This window comes from Amphibalanus amphitrite, unplaced genomic scaffold (assembly GCF_019059575.1).
Source record: "Amphibalanus amphitrite isolate SeventyFive unplaced genomic scaffold, NRLGWU_Aamphi_draft 000155F_arrow, whole genome shotgun sequence".
In the NCBI taxonomy this organism is placed as follows: domain Eukaryota; kingdom Metazoa; phylum Arthropoda; class Thecostraca; order Balanomorpha; family Balanidae; genus Amphibalanus; species Amphibalanus amphitrite.
The window spans coordinates 492,938-508,197 of NW_024881650.1; the positions used below are offsets into that span (position 1 = coordinate 492,938).

The following is a 15,260-nucleotide window of genomic DNA, read 5'->3' on the forward strand; positions in this document are numbered from 1 at the left end:
AATGGCGAGCCAAATTTGCCGAACAAATAAGCACCGAAACGCGGGGTCTCGATCATTGACAAATGACGAGACGTTGTCGACATCAGCAGCCAGACAAACGACGTAACCGTTCCGCGTCTAACCCTTCATAATCCGCGTTCCATTACAAGACACAGCCAGTACAGTCACGACTCAGCTCAGAAAAAGCTGCCTAAGCCCCATCTTTCGGCAGTTAGCACTAAGCCCGCTTGCCGCCTCCCTCCCATTGGCTGTGGGCGATCCCCGAGGATCAGTTTCAGAGCTGGGCTAAGCCTCTGAAGCTGCCCGTATCCCCACAAACAGGCGTCGCTCCCCGCCAGAAGTGTCGGATGTTTTACCACCACAGTCATGACTGTAGGCAGTCCCGGGTAAGCATGCGCTGTCCGAATAGTTCCAGAGCTTTCCCAGAGGAAGAAATCATGAGTGATGCATCAGGATTAGTCCTACTTAGAGCCAGGGTCCCACCACGTAGTGGCTGTAGGGGTCTGGTGGTGATTATCCTTTAGTTGGGGAAAAATCAGTGGACTTCCTGAGTAGCTGTGGTTCGATTGTGCGGAAAGAAGTCAAGTCGGGTTGAAAGCTATTGATGAAACGGCAAAGACTCGATAGATTCCCGAGACCACTGGGAGGGACGGTGATTTCCGAGAACTGCCTAAACTGTTCGATAAGAGTCATGGACTGTGGGGCCGATCCCGATCGCGGGAGATGGTGATAGACAAGTAGTTACCACGCGGCGGAGAAGGGAGGGAAGTGGGAAGGGAGAACTTGACGTACCCTTCTGGCGCTGGGTCTGAGGGACGGCCGACGCCGGCGCGGCGGGCTGACCGGCTGCCTCGGACGGGCCGGGACTGGCCGTGGCGGGCGAGCCGTCCCGACACCTGGCGGGCACTGGTGGAACCATCTCACCTACAGAGCAGGGACACAGGACACAACAGTCAGTACAGAGCCGTCCCGACACCTGGCGGGGACTGGTGGAACCATCTCACCTACAGAGCAGGGACACCGCAGTCAGACAAGAAACCGGGGGTGACACCTCGCGAGCACTGGAGGAACCATCACACGTGTTAACCCGCGCCCTGGTGGGGTCTGTTTATAACGCGACCTGGTGGGGGGGGGGGCTATTTTTTGCCCCCCCCTCGTATCTCCGAAACTACTGGACGGATCCGCAAAATTCAAACGGCGTTCGAAAGGCCTGTCAAATTTGTCCAGGGAAACCAAATTTCATTGACCTCAAGGTCACCGATGACGTCACAGGTCAGGTCAAAGGTGAAATGTTTCACCGTTCACGGGTCTGCTAGGGAATGCGCTATAACACCGAGGAAAACGCATTTTGTCGATAATCAGCGATAGGGCGTCAGTTGCCTAGTAGATATGTTGCTATTAGAGGTCACTGACAATACCAGGTCAGGTCACAGGTCAGGTCACCAAGGGTCACAGGTCAGGTCACATGAGCCCAACTTTACTAAGGTTATGTGATGCATGTTTTATGGCCAATTTTTCATTTCCAACTCAATGGTGTTGGTTATAAGACTATCAGGTACGGCTTAGGTCACTTTCTGGTGAAGTTCAGGTCAAGGTCAGGTCAAGGTCAGGCCAAAAAAGGTCAAATTTTAAAGTTGATAGTTTTGCATAAAATGGGTATTGATTCGATGCAGCTCGTCACGGGGAGTCTAATGGTGGTCTTTGTTTTGCGCTACGGGGTCTAGAATAGCTAAAAATTGAGTTTGAAAATTTGACGTCATCAATTTTGAACAGTTTTTTCGCTATAACTTCGCCAAAAAAAGAGGTATCAATCTCAAATTTGGTATGTGGATGGAAGGCGGTAAGGACTATCACATATATTCCGGTTTTTGCGAAATCCAAAAAACTTTTTGGATTTTTCGACTATTATATCCAAAAAAAAATATTTTTTTTTTGATTTTTGGGGGTCCAAATCCAAAAATTTCAAAAATCCGAGATAGCAGTTTTGTAGCCCTGTTGATTCTACAGCTTTTATGTTTTTTATCATTTTTTCTGTATTTGCAAAGCTATAGGCCTGACAGCTCTTCCCGCGAAACCCTTTTTTGGGTCGAAAACGGCAGAACATGACGTCACTCTGACGTCATTTCCGGCCAACCTATCATAGCCTTTGGAAAAAATTTTGGTCACAATGTGTAAAATTGATGTCCGGGAGGGTACTGAAAGTTTGGTGACGATCGGCGCAGCGGTTCTGGAGATATATCGAAAAGTCTGGAGGGGGGGGGGGGGGCAAAAAATAGCCCCCCCCACCAGGTCGCGGGTAAACCTTCGCCCCAGCTGTGGGGGGGGGGGCATATGTTACCACCCTGTCGCGGTTTTTGCGTGTGAATAAAAAACTGCAGCGCGTAGCGCCGCGCCGCTTGGAGTAGCTTTTTGCACATCAATTTTGGACAATGTGTGAAATTTTTGACCCCAGGTCATGTCAGGTCAGGTCACCAGGTCAAGTAAACTGACCAAGCCTAAAAAAGTTTTCAATCATGTCCAGCCTGCAGTGTTTGTCAGAGAGGTTTTAAACTTGGTGGATTACATGATGTTATGGATGCCTACAATTTGTATATCTCGGATTTTTTATATACGTGACCTAAGGTCAGGTCAGTGGCGTGACCATTCCATTATAAGTCAATGGAGAAAACGAAAATGCCTCTAGATCCGTGTGTACGCATAGGAACAGTCAAACTATTTCAGAATCACAATGACTTGGACCACCCGTGACGACCAAGGTGTCTTTTTTGCTGATAGCCTCTAGAAAGGTCATCCGAGGTCATTTGAGGCTACAAACAGTTTTTTGCCAATAACTCTCGATTGGAAAAAGATAAAACGCTGGGGTTGGCCTCATGGTGTTTGTCTTGCCGAGACGCATCGACTGATATGTAACATGACCTTTTCCGGTCAGGTCATGACCTTGACCTGAGGTCAAATTTTCAAGTTGACCTTTCAAGGTCAAATATTAGTTCATTCGACGCGTCTCGGCGAGAGGAACACGATTCTGGCAATAGAAATGTCCTACCTTTTTTTAACCCGCGAGTTGCTGGGGGGGGGGCGTTAAACGCCCCCACTTTTTTCGCCGGGCCATAGCATAAAAACGGCGCGCCGCAGGCGCGCCAAATTTTGGGTACCTGTAGGGAATTGATTGAAGTTTATTGTGACAAAGTTTCAAAAAAATCGGTCGGAAAAATTTTTGAGATATCGAGGTTTTAGTGACGTCATGATTTCTGAGTTTTCGACCAAAAACGGCATATGTTCAAAAAATCATATAAAATCACAGAATAGACATATAGACATGCCGTAAACGCCATTAGACTGCCAATACCATGGAAAATCAAAAGGCTAACTTCGATTATTGATTATCGTTCCGCATTTTCCAAAATCTTGAACTGAATCTTGGCAATTTCTCGTGACTACTTCACGACCATGATACATGAATTTCTTAAACTGAACTTTTTTAGCCAAACACGTACACATATGATAAAATGAATGTCACCATCGTGTTCTACGCCCCAAATTACCCATAAAACATGTGTCACAGGCTGCGAATATCAGTTTTTATTTTCGGGGATATGTGCCTGCCCGGTTGACCTGACCTTGACCCTGACCTATGCTTGACTGACCCCTGCATGGAGCTGACACTCTTGTAGGCCTTATATGATGGATTGTGCACCGTTTTGACAGAGTTTATGACGAGAGGCGCCCATTGCGAAGTCCTGAAGTCCATGCTACTGAAAGCCCGATTTCAGGTGTTTGACCTGACCTTGACCTGACCTGTGACCTCAAAATTCAACTTTAAAGTACTCATCTGAAGCGTCTCGTCGCGTTCTTTCGTTTGCCGCCTCGTGCGTTACGCTGCGCCTATTGGTTCTCGAGTTATCGGCTGGGGGCGTTTAACGCCCCCCCCCCCCAGCAAACGGTGGGTGGCGAAATACCCCAGCAACTGCCGGGTTAAGTCAAAAGTTATTGTCGAAAAACACTTTTCGTAAAAACAGCTATTTTTGGAGTTTTTGCCCTCTGGAGGCTAAACCGTTGACCTGAGGTCATTTTTGATGATGACTTTATCAAAAGAAGAGTTCAATAGCTATCGATTGCTTTTCCCATCGTTATTCTAGCTATCATAGTTCTTGAGATAATGGCATGTTTTTCAGATAAGCAAAACGAGGCAGCTTGCAAAAATACGCGTACCAAGCTAAAAACGGAACTGCAAAACACTCAATGCATAGATCTCAGGCAGCTTTTGCCAAATTGTCAGGGAACTCAGATTTGTTTTTCAATAGAAAAACACAATTCTAACGAATAGTGATTTAACTATTGGCAACAAACCTTCGGTTAATAAATAGCACTTAGTAAAAAAATAAAGTTCACAATGGCTGAAGACTTCCATTTCGCGTCTAGCTAGACACGTCTAAGACGCATCCAGCTGGACGGCCGCTGCGTCTATCTGGCGACAGCTAAATTTAGACGCGTCTAGCTTGGAAGTCTCCGTCCAACAGTTAGACGCCAAGTTAGACGCCAACCTGGACGTCTGCTCAGTTAGACGCCAGTTGGACGCCAGTGGAAGTCTCCACCCAATATCTTTTAAGTCGTGACACTACTTTTCTTGAAAACAAACGGTTCATGTTCACATTGCGCATCTCCCGGCCGCAAATTCCCAATAGTGCTACACGCTACGCACAGCCCGGGCGGGTGACGTCACGGTGTCGTCACTCGCGTCCGGGGTAGGCGCATGGGGGCCCGCTCGGCTCTGGAGGCGCCGCCGGCAGGCGGCTCAGAGAGATCTGCACGGCCGATGGGAGCGGGTTCCGAGATGTGCACGGCCGATGGGAGGGCTCGAAGACCACTGCTCTGATGCACTGCGAACTACACTGCGAACGATTAATCGGGTATATCCGACGCAGAAGTTGCGGCGAAAGAACCTGAGGCTGTTGTGTCATGCAGCATTATGGTAAACGAAATGTGCTCTGCTCGTGCGAGGGTTTAGAGTTGTGGCTTGGTGGAACATATTCCTGTGCCCATCGCCACTTGCTAGTAGTCTGAAGCTGTTCAGAGTAATTGAGGTAGAAGAACAGTAAATTTCAAGCCAGTTTCTGAACTCTTCTCGGGTTTTGACGCTACATCTCAAAGTCAAGGTTGAGGTATCATCTTTGCAGTTCACGTCGATGCAGGGCCTCGGCTAACATGTTAACTTCTGGGGCAAATGCCCCAGTAGAGTCGAGGAATGCCCCAGTAGTGGTCAGGCTTTACCCAACCTCCACAAAATGATAATATATCCGTATTAACGTGCATTCTTTCATTCGGGAGCGGTTGAAGACGTTTGTGGCAATAAATCAGGGGCGGTGGAAGAGGGAGTGCACGGTGTGCAGCTGCACCCTCAATTTCCATCCAAAAACATGGGCGTGCATTGGCAGACATATCTTTTTGCACCCCATAATCATCTTCGTTCGAAAGAGCGTCAAAAATAATGACGAAATTACTTCGGCAACTTTTTTGGTCAGGTCAAAGGTCAGGTCATGGTGAACGCCAAATTTCGCCGATTTTCAGGTCAAATATCGACAGTTTACAAGATGCCGACGCATAACTCGGGAACCAATTAGAGCTACAGCACCGCGAAAAAGCGCATTTGATAGCCATATTAGCATGTTTTCTGGTTACTTCTCTTAGATTCGACCTAACGTCAACGGTTTTGCCTGCAAGGGGCAAAAACTACCAAAATAGACGATTTTTTCGGGAACAGTTCTTCTGCAATAACATTTGACTCATGCCTTGCATGAGCTTTCTTTTACCGACATCGTGCTCCTCTCGTCAAGACGCATCAAATTAACTACAATTTGACCTTGAAGGTCAACTTGAAAATTCGACCTCAGGTCAAGGTCATGATCTGACCGGAAATTGTCATGTTGCATATCAGTCGATCTGCATCGTCGAGCCAAACAACAACTAAGACATTTTCATCGCTCTAGCATGCCTCTTTCAAAAGTTATTCGCAAAAAAACTGTTAGATACCATTCGTGAACTGAGAAGACCTCAGGGGCATAAACAAGGGTCACGGGTGCTATTTTCATGTTCAGTGTGTCAAAGTCACGTACAGTGTTTTATAGTGTTTAGAATGACTTTCGTCCAAAAGAGGTGGTTTTGAATTTTCTCCCATTGACTTATAATAGAGGTCGCAAAATTGAGCTGACCTTAGGTCACCGATATGAAAATTCCGAGATAAAAATTGTGTACCTACATGCTGTTGCCCTTATCTTATCAATCGCTGAAAGTTTCAAAGCGATCGGTCACACGGTGTAGCTACGGCTCGGCATACATTGAAACATTTTATGAGGTGAGGTCACTTGAAGTGACCTGGTGACCTGATCTTGAATGACCTTGGTCTGAAATTTTTACAACACGTGTAGAATTGATGGATGATGGAGCGCCTCCGTTTTTTAGATATCCGCGAAAAACCGCAGGAAAAACAGCTGTTCAACCCCCCCCCCCCCCCAGCAGGGCGCCAACACACTTTGACGATTTGCCCCAGAAGTCAAAATTCCTTAGCCGAGGCCCTGCGTCGATGTTTGAAAAGCCTGAAGATTCAAATTTTTCCGAAAAAAACATCCGTTTCCATCTTGCACCACAGGTGCAGAAACAACACCACCCAAAAATCCAACACAAATTACAGTCTAATAGGTGTAACACCAACACGGCCTTCAAATCCAACATCCAGCGCACTCGGCCAAGGCCATCAATCAAGGCCGTAATAGGCCCTTGAATTCGCGCCTTAGGTCCGCGTGTGATTCGTGCATAGACTCGTATATTGTCGTCATAGACTTTCCTTAACCTGTATCTGAACTAGCGAATAGATCCCCACCTCGTCTGACTATTGGCTGATGGATGTGACGTCACATAACCCCCACGCCAATGAGCGTGGGCGTCAGGTTATGACGTCATCTCCCGCGAAAACCAGCCAGTCAGCGCTGGAGGTGCGTAGCGTGTAGCATTATTGGGAATTTGCCTCCCGGCCTTGCCCCTGACCATGTAATCCTTCCAACATCCCTCAATATGGTCTTGCCGCACTCACCGGCCTCCTTGGGTTTGAACATGCTGAGCTCGACGTCTCCGTCCATGCCGAGCCAGTTTTCGGCGTTGTGGATGGCGATCAGGTCCTGGATCAGCTGTTCGTCCGACTTCTCGATGGTGCCGCCCTTGCCCTTGCCCGGCCCGAACACGGTGTGGTTGTACAGGGGGTCGTTGATGATCGGAAAACCTGCCCGGGTGACGGGGAGCCGGTCAGTAACGACACGTGCACACGGTGACACGACACACTCGAATATGGCCAGTATAACGGTGACGAACTAACCAGACATGTGCATGGATCCGAGCGATGGATCTACATCGCTACATCGTATGATCTCAGTGGATCTCGAAACAAACTACAGGTTAGAATCTACAATCCCATCGGATCCAGCGTGAAAAATTTATCTTGGATCTATGATCTGAGTGGATCCCACCATGCGCAACATATGAAACCATGTTTTAAAGGGTTTTTATGTCAATAAGTGCCACAAAACAAGAATTATGACGTGCAATTACATAAAATCACTAAAACAGAACGTTTGTGAGTAACAGCAAGTGTTTTTTTGGGGATTTCTGTGTTGACCAAAAATAAGTAAGGATCTATGATCTTACTGGATCTCAAGCAAAAAATGTGACTAGGATCTGTGATCCCTACGGATCTCTCGATAAATTAGAGCTGTCAGCTGGATTTATGATTCTGTTGGATCCGAGATCAGGATCTTTGGGATCAGATCCCAGATCCATTTTCTCGGACCCATGCACATGTCTGAAACTAGATCACTCACCGACACACTCGAATATGGCCTGGCCAGTAGGCATAGCAGCAACTATTGACCAAAACAGTGACCATAACAGTGAACAATCCGCCCGCAATACTTACATATGCTCCGGAATACGGAATACGGATACAACAGACTAGATACATACAGTCAGTCACCCGATATCCTATCATACCGATCCCGTACACGCAGCAGTTGTCTGTACAGTCACACGCAAAGTGCGGTGGATCCGTCAAGCCTTACCGAGGAAGGGCCTGCTTTAATTTGAAAGTCACCGAAGCAATTGACATTCTCGTCGATTCCCCAGGTCAATTGGTTCGGTGACTTTCAAATTAAAGCAGGCCCTTCCTCGGTAAGGCTTGATGGATCCACCGTCACTTTGCGCGGTACTTTTAAGACAGACTGTACATTTCCGGTGTTTCAGAACCGCCAGTGAATGGGCGGCGGATGCCCATTACAGCCGTCAGATCACGGCTACAGGACGCGGCACCGGCGCCGTATCAGTTGTCCATTCAGTACAGTACAGACGGCGGCGCGCCCGCTGCATCTGCGATCGCCACCGGTGGCGTCTGTAGAATTCATGGCTGCAGCCGGCGGCCGGCCGCTGTCGGCGCGCTGCTTGGCAGGCGGTCCGGGCGCCCGCTGACCTTTACCGAACAGCAGGCGATGGGGTCTGTTCCGGCACACGACCCAATGCCATTGTGGTGCTGGTTTGCTCGCAGCCAATGAGATGTGACTAGAGGATGTGTCTGCACACGTGGACTTTGTAAATATATTTGTTGGCTCAATATCTATGTTGCACTGTATCTGTAAGCACAACGAGGACAGAAACTCGTTTTTGCCGAATGAAGTCAACGAATTGTACATACCTACCTGGTTCCATACCTCACCCAGTTACTACAGATGAGCCCGTATCTCACCTAGGTACTGCAGGTGGTACCGTGTCTCACCTAGGTACTGCAGGTGAACCCGTATCTCACCTAGGTACTGCAGGTGGACCCGTGTCTCACCTAGGTACTGCAGGTGGACCCTGATCTGGTACCGGCTCTCACCTAGGTACTGCAGGTGAACCCGGATCTGGTGCCTGGGTGCCGTATCTCACCCAGTTACTGCAGGTGAACCCGTGTCTCATCTAGGTACTGTAGGTGGACGCGGATCTGGTACCGTCTCTCACCTAGGTACTGCAGGTGGACCCGTCTTTCACCTAGGTACTGCAGGTGGACCCGTGTCTCACCTAGGTACTGCAGGTGGACCCGTCTTTCACCTAGGTACTGCAGGTGGACCCGTCTCTCACCTAGGTACTGCAGGTGAACCCGGATCTCACCTAGGTACTGCAGGTGGACCCGTCTCTCACCTAGGTACTGCAGGTGAACCCGGATCTCACCTAGGTACTGCAGGTGGACGCGGATCTGGTGCATGCGGCCCGTCTGCGGCCGACACACGACCACCGAGCTGCGGCCGTTGTAGTTCAGCCGTGTGAACTCTGTCAGACACTCCTTGCCCTTGGGCGAGACCTTGCAGACGCCGATCTTGTAGCTGACCACCTCGATCGGCTCCTTACACGAGATCGGCTCACTGGGAACATAGCACGGCGAGGTTACACCTGGCGGGTGGACTCTAAATGTTACACTCGAGAGACGTTTCATTAGGCACTGACTCAATGATCGGGGTCCTTTGCGCTGGATTCGGCCATAATGGCATGCGGATAAAATGCTGCGGCGGCTGACGGCTGGGTGACATGACAGCGTAATAAACAGATGGCATAAGGCCAAACGGAAGACTGGTATTGCATAAAACACTGCTGGGGCGTGGTACAACATATCGACTATGCGTGGAAGGAAATAGATATTAGAAGATGACGAAGTGTGTGGGCGAAGTTGTTAAACTAGTATGTAGTTAGGCGGCAGTTCATATCCCTGTGAAACTGGATATAGGCAGTCACCGTGTCCAGCACTGTGGCCTTGCCCAGCAGTGCTATAAGGAAGGGCTAAATTGAGCCAGTTTTCCGACATCTACACTGAAAGCTGATATTCTCTTTAGACCGGGCAAACAATCGTTCACGTGTACTGCCTCGTGATTGCGTCTCATTTTGCGCGTTGTTGCGTGATCTGACTGCTCCGACGGCAATTGCCGTTAATCATTGACCGCTGAAGATAGGTGAGCTGATACGATCCAGCCACTAACAACCGACACCGCACCGACAGAACAAGAAACGCGAGCCTTAGATAGAGTCGTCTATCTTTCAGGTGGCGTCCGATGGACAGCGGCGATCACAAAGGTCGCTGGATGAGCGCGGGGTGGATCACCAAATATTTGAACGGTTCAATTAGTGGATCCGGGCGTCACATCGTGCTTTATTTGCTGCGCGGCCGGTCGGCGCGGCGGCTAGGTGGAGGCGATAGTGATCGGGGTGGTTTAGATAGATAGATGACTAATGAAAAGCGTCCGTCTGTAAATGAACCAGAGTTCCGCGTCTTAAAAGTTGTGCGGATGGCTACTGCAATACCTTGCTTTATTTGCATTTGTTTTTAAGGCATTGTTAGCAGTCATTTCCCATGGTCATGTCTTACTACGAGTAGGTATGTTGAGCTCATTAAAGATATGGTGACGGGAAGTACCCCTTTCGGTCCGTAGGTCAGAAAATATACCTAATATAAGTGTCGCTAATGAAACACTCCATTTCGGTGTACGGCCCGCCATGAACTGACTGAGAAGTTTGACCACGAACTGAAACTTACCTCTCGCGGGTGAAATAAAGGAAATTTACGGCCACACGTCTGCGCCAGTTGGCAGAGTTCGACCCGCCCCGGCACCAACAGATTAGCCGGCTTTTATTAGAATTAGAATCAGAAGCGATTCGCCAGGAAGTTTGACAGGAATGGCGACAAAGATAGTTGGATAAGTATTTATTGCCGCCCATCCTCTGGCACCAAGGCCAAACAGATGCTATGTTGGGACAGAGCCGGCGCCGTCTGCCAATGGTCATTGGTCGACCCGAACGTGAGCCAGTTACGTGAACCCAAATCACCTGTCCTGCGGTCAGCGACGATTTAGGGCAGTCAATGTGCTATGAGTGTGGATAGTTATGTTTTACGTGCACGTATAGCTACGAGCTCCATGTCAACTATCTTTGATAAAGATTGACAATGTTAGACGCGCGACTTTGTGAGGCAGTTTTAAAACATATTATAGATCGTACAACATGGTAAACGATTAGAAGGCATCAGTAGGAGTACATTTATTTGGCCAACGTTACTTCATCAATCCAGCAAACCCATGACTCGCTAGAGAAGTGCCAGAGGTGCCAGGTGGGTTCACGCCGCAGCCCGGATCGGCCTCATTTTCAGAGAATGCCGCCGATACATCGAGCTGGAAAAGAACAGAGCGCCGCCATACCCTATGATCGGCGTGATTTGGCCCCCGGAGCAGACGTGACTTGGTATAGGCGTGAATAAATCACCGCGGCCACGGCACGTCCCGGCGAAATGAGGGCCCATATCGGTGTGCGGAGCCCGCCGCCGGTAACCGCTCAGCGCCGCCGCTCCGCTCCGGTGTGGGCACACGGAGCAGGGACTAGGGAGATGGGAACCACGGAGTCGAGAAGCGAGGAGCTCCGACTGCACTTCCTTCTGACGCACAGCCAAAGGAGAGGAGTAAGAAAGAACAAAATGACAGCACCGCCACCAGTAACACAAAGATATTTTAACAAGCCCATTGACGATCCTGCGGTGCTGCCAGACCATAAAAACCAATCAGTGGGTGAACTCAAACGACCTCATTTAACCTGCCGGATTAGCTCGAGCGACCTGGCGGTGCCGTTTCCAAAGATCGGCCAGCTCGCGTGCGATCCCCTGAGCCGCCGTGGTGGTCCGAGATTCGTCTGAGGCTCGGGGAGAGAGTCCCGGCCGGTCGGCACGTGCCGGGGAGGGGAGGGAGGGAGGGAGATGGATGACGATCCCAGCCGCGCGATATTACAACAAATATCGCAGAGACTCGCGTCACAATCAACGCTGATTGAAGCGCTACAGATAAACTAACTTATTTTAGTACTGCACTCTTTTCTAATAGCATAGTGTCCTCGTTGGATGATTCGTTAGTACTTACTCAATGAAACATCTAAACTTAGGCGGCGTTCGATGTCTCCTAGACGGCAAAGATTCTTTGCCGTCCGGCCAATCCTGTCCAAGGTCAGCGGGGGCTCGGCTGCGGTTATGAAACGTGATTGGCCGGACGGCGTAGAATCTTCGCCGTCCGAGAGACATCGAACGCGGGGTTAGTCTACCTACGATGGAATAAAAGTTATTCATCCTTCAAGTCTTTACCAGAGTTTCGACGACTAATCGGAACGAAGCAATAGGCGAGGAAACCCAGGAGACAACGCCTCCTACATGCCGTGGAAACTTTGGCAACTACGGCGACCAACGAGCCCTCGTCGGTGTGTGGGCGGGGGGAGACCGTTCTGTTCCGGCCCACTCCGCGAACTTACACCGGGTGACCGCTCCCCGCTCGGCTCACCACCACCTACACCGTCGGCCGACAGCAGCTGATCGGGCGCACAGGCGGCGTAGTGTTGTGATTGGCTGAGAGAGCGCCCTGTGCGGGTCACCGGACACCGACCCAGACCGCACCTCCCTCCCCCCCCCCGCACTCTCCGAGAGCGGCTCCCGACTCTTATTCCACCGAGAGGCCGCCAGGACGCCCGTGAGGAGCGGGCTTGGCAGGCGCGGACGCACCGGACATTCCTGCTCCACAGTAACTCAGCGCCGCGGAATGGAGGCCTGTGTCGATGCCAGGGGCGCGACCGCTACGATCGCCGTAAATTAATTAGACCGAGTCGACCTTCACCGGTGGCGAGCTGTGACGTGACCTCAGCGGTCCACGTAAATATAAACTAAAAATGGACGGCCAATGCCGGACCACGAGGCTTGTGTGAGGGTTTCGCTGAACGCATGAAATCTCATTTTTCACGCACTGAATGGTACACGGCTGGCACGGGAGGAATACCGATCGTTCTCCCTAAATTGGATGATACGCGATGACACTGTAACGGACTGATGGCACCGCAAAACCGCTACAAATTATAAACGGGGACATGAACAAGTTTGTGTGGATTGTATTAGCCTATAGTTCGGAAAATTGTATCAGAGTCGTGCTACCTTCCAGGCTGGAGGAGCCAGAGGTAGAAGAGGCGTGAGGGAAGGGAGAGACAGGACGAGGGGAGAATCGTGGATCTTATTCAAATAAATCTGTTCTGTTCTGTTCTGAGCCGGTCAAATGTAATCAAAAACCGAGCAAGTACTTGTAGGCAGGTACTCGAAGCTGTTCAGAATTGTCGTCTTCATTTGCAAGATGTGCCGGTACCTATCTTTTCTGCTAAAACGGGTGTTATTGCCAACATTTCTGCTGACAGTTTATTTGACAAGCTGAAAGCGCTACCAGCCTACCAACGCGTTGCTCCCACATAATTCAGAGCCAGAGAGAAGTTGATAGCAGGCTGACAGCTAGAAGTTTGGGTCGTGTGAAGTTGACGTGTGTCTCTATCCGATCTTTCATTCGTCCTACTTCCCTCTACACTGCCGCCTATTCACTCTCCCCATCAACACGTCGGCAAAAACAGCCAGCTCAGCGTCTCCCCAAAACACGGCGTACCTGACGCTACACTCAGCGAACCTCTTTCAGCTCAGGCCGGCCAAGGGACTAGGGAGACGCACCTTTGAAAAACATACAAAATACGACGGCAAAATGGCCGCTCTCAGCTCGCTCGTCGAGGGACGGGCAGACTCCACCGGTTCGCTGCCAGATTGTCGACGAGTTGTTGGAAAAGTTTGTGCGGATTGTATTAGCCTAGTTAGTTCGGAACATTGTATCAGAGTCGTGCTACCTTCCAGGCTGGAGCAGTGAGAGGCGGAAGAGGCGTGAGGGAAGGGAGACAGGACGAGGGAGAGGGTCTAAAGGTGGAATAAAAACATACCTAAGGAGGGAGCTGAATCAAATAAAACAATTCATGAAGGTCAGAGAGGAGAACTAAAACTCAGTTCGGTTTTGTTAGAACGCATGAAAAACAAAGGGGAGGGTTAGATCATTAAATGGAAAATAACCGTCAGCACGACCACAAAAACAGAATCCTCTAGAAATTCTTGGATTCTTTGAAACTGGAAGCTTGGATCCAAACCCCCACAAATCTGGTTTCAACTTCAAAAGACAAGCCGTGTTGCGATGTAAAAATATTCCAGCGCGCATTGTTAGCGGCGCTGATCGAGTTGTAGCGAGTTCTTTTTGAACAACTGGTGGCGAAGGCTCGGCTCTGACAGCGCGGCCGAGCCTGGTACGCCATACGCAGCGCCTGAGCAGATTAGGACCAAACTAATGGGTTTTTAGTTCAACCTTAGACTTGAGTCACAGCTTAAAATATGTTGAGATATCAGCCTTTCTGAGAGCTGATGCTACAGGAATTTTGGGTTCATTAGGTATATTTCCACAATACCGGATGTCCACGTCAAAAGTGTACCCAGACTTTTCTCCGTATTTTGTCTTAAAAACATCACACTCACAAACAATTGCCCTCCTTTGAGAGTCTAGACAATGGCAAAATATTTGCTATGCTTTTTAACTGTGCTCGGCACTCTGCTGACCAGCGCGTGCCGTCTAGAGCAACTGCTCTTTATGAGCCCCTTTGCGTCGGGCCACCGCCGGCAGACGGTGACGGACCATGGCATGTGAAATCCCACAATGTCACGTGCACTGGGGATCCCATCGCTTAGAAAAAGTTCAGACCATGCCTCTGCACAGCAAGAAAGTATCGGTTTGGGTGGCAATGAGGCATGGAGGGGGCATTATCGGCCCTTTCTTTTTCGAAGATGACAGGGGAGAGATAACCACAACACCGTAACGCTAGAACGCTACGTCTCGGAGGCGATGGAACCATTCTTGCGAGAGCTGAAGCGGAGACGCGGGATCCGTCGCCATCAAGAATGTTTTCAACAGGACAGGGCGCCGCCTCACACCGCCAAACGGTCGCTGGAATTCCTGGAGGAACACTTTCCTGATCTCCACATCAGCTTGAAAAGCGCGGTGGAATGGGCTCCCCACTGGCCCGACCCCAGCCCTCTAGATTTCTTCTTGTGGGGCTTTCTCAAGGACTGTGTGCACACCGGCAATCCAGGGTCGACCCAGGAGCTGAAAGACGCCATCAGCGACGAGATCCGTCGTCTTCCTTCCCACATGGTCGTCAAGGCAATCACCCACCTCCAGCCGGTCCGTCTGCCGGCGGTGGCCCGACGCAAAGGGGCTACTATAGAGCAGTTGCTCTAGACGGCACACGCTGCTCAGCAGAGTGCCGAGCACAGTTGAAAAGCATGGCAAATGTTTTGCCATTGCCTTGACTCTCAAACGAGGACAATT

General features: G+C 49.9%; 1 protein-coding gene across 1 annotated transcript in view; it reads right to left on the reverse strand.

The window, feature by feature from the left end:
- The window catches only part of LOC122383098 (RNA pseudouridylate synthase domain-containing protein 2-like), a 186,621-nt gene that overhangs the window by 2,653 nt on the left and 168,708 nt on the right, over window positions 1–15,260 (reverse strand). Inside the window, exons 10-12 of the mRNA XM_043369216.1 lie at window positions 9,244–9,434; window positions 7,085–7,270; window positions 793–924 (exon numbers count right to left, since the gene is read on the reverse strand). Coding sequence (XP_043225151.1) covers window positions 793–924; window positions 7,085–7,270; window positions 9,244–9,434 — 509 coding nt within the window. The remainder of the gene's footprint in view (window positions 1–792; window positions 925–7,084; window positions 7,271–9,243; window positions 9,435–15,260) is intronic.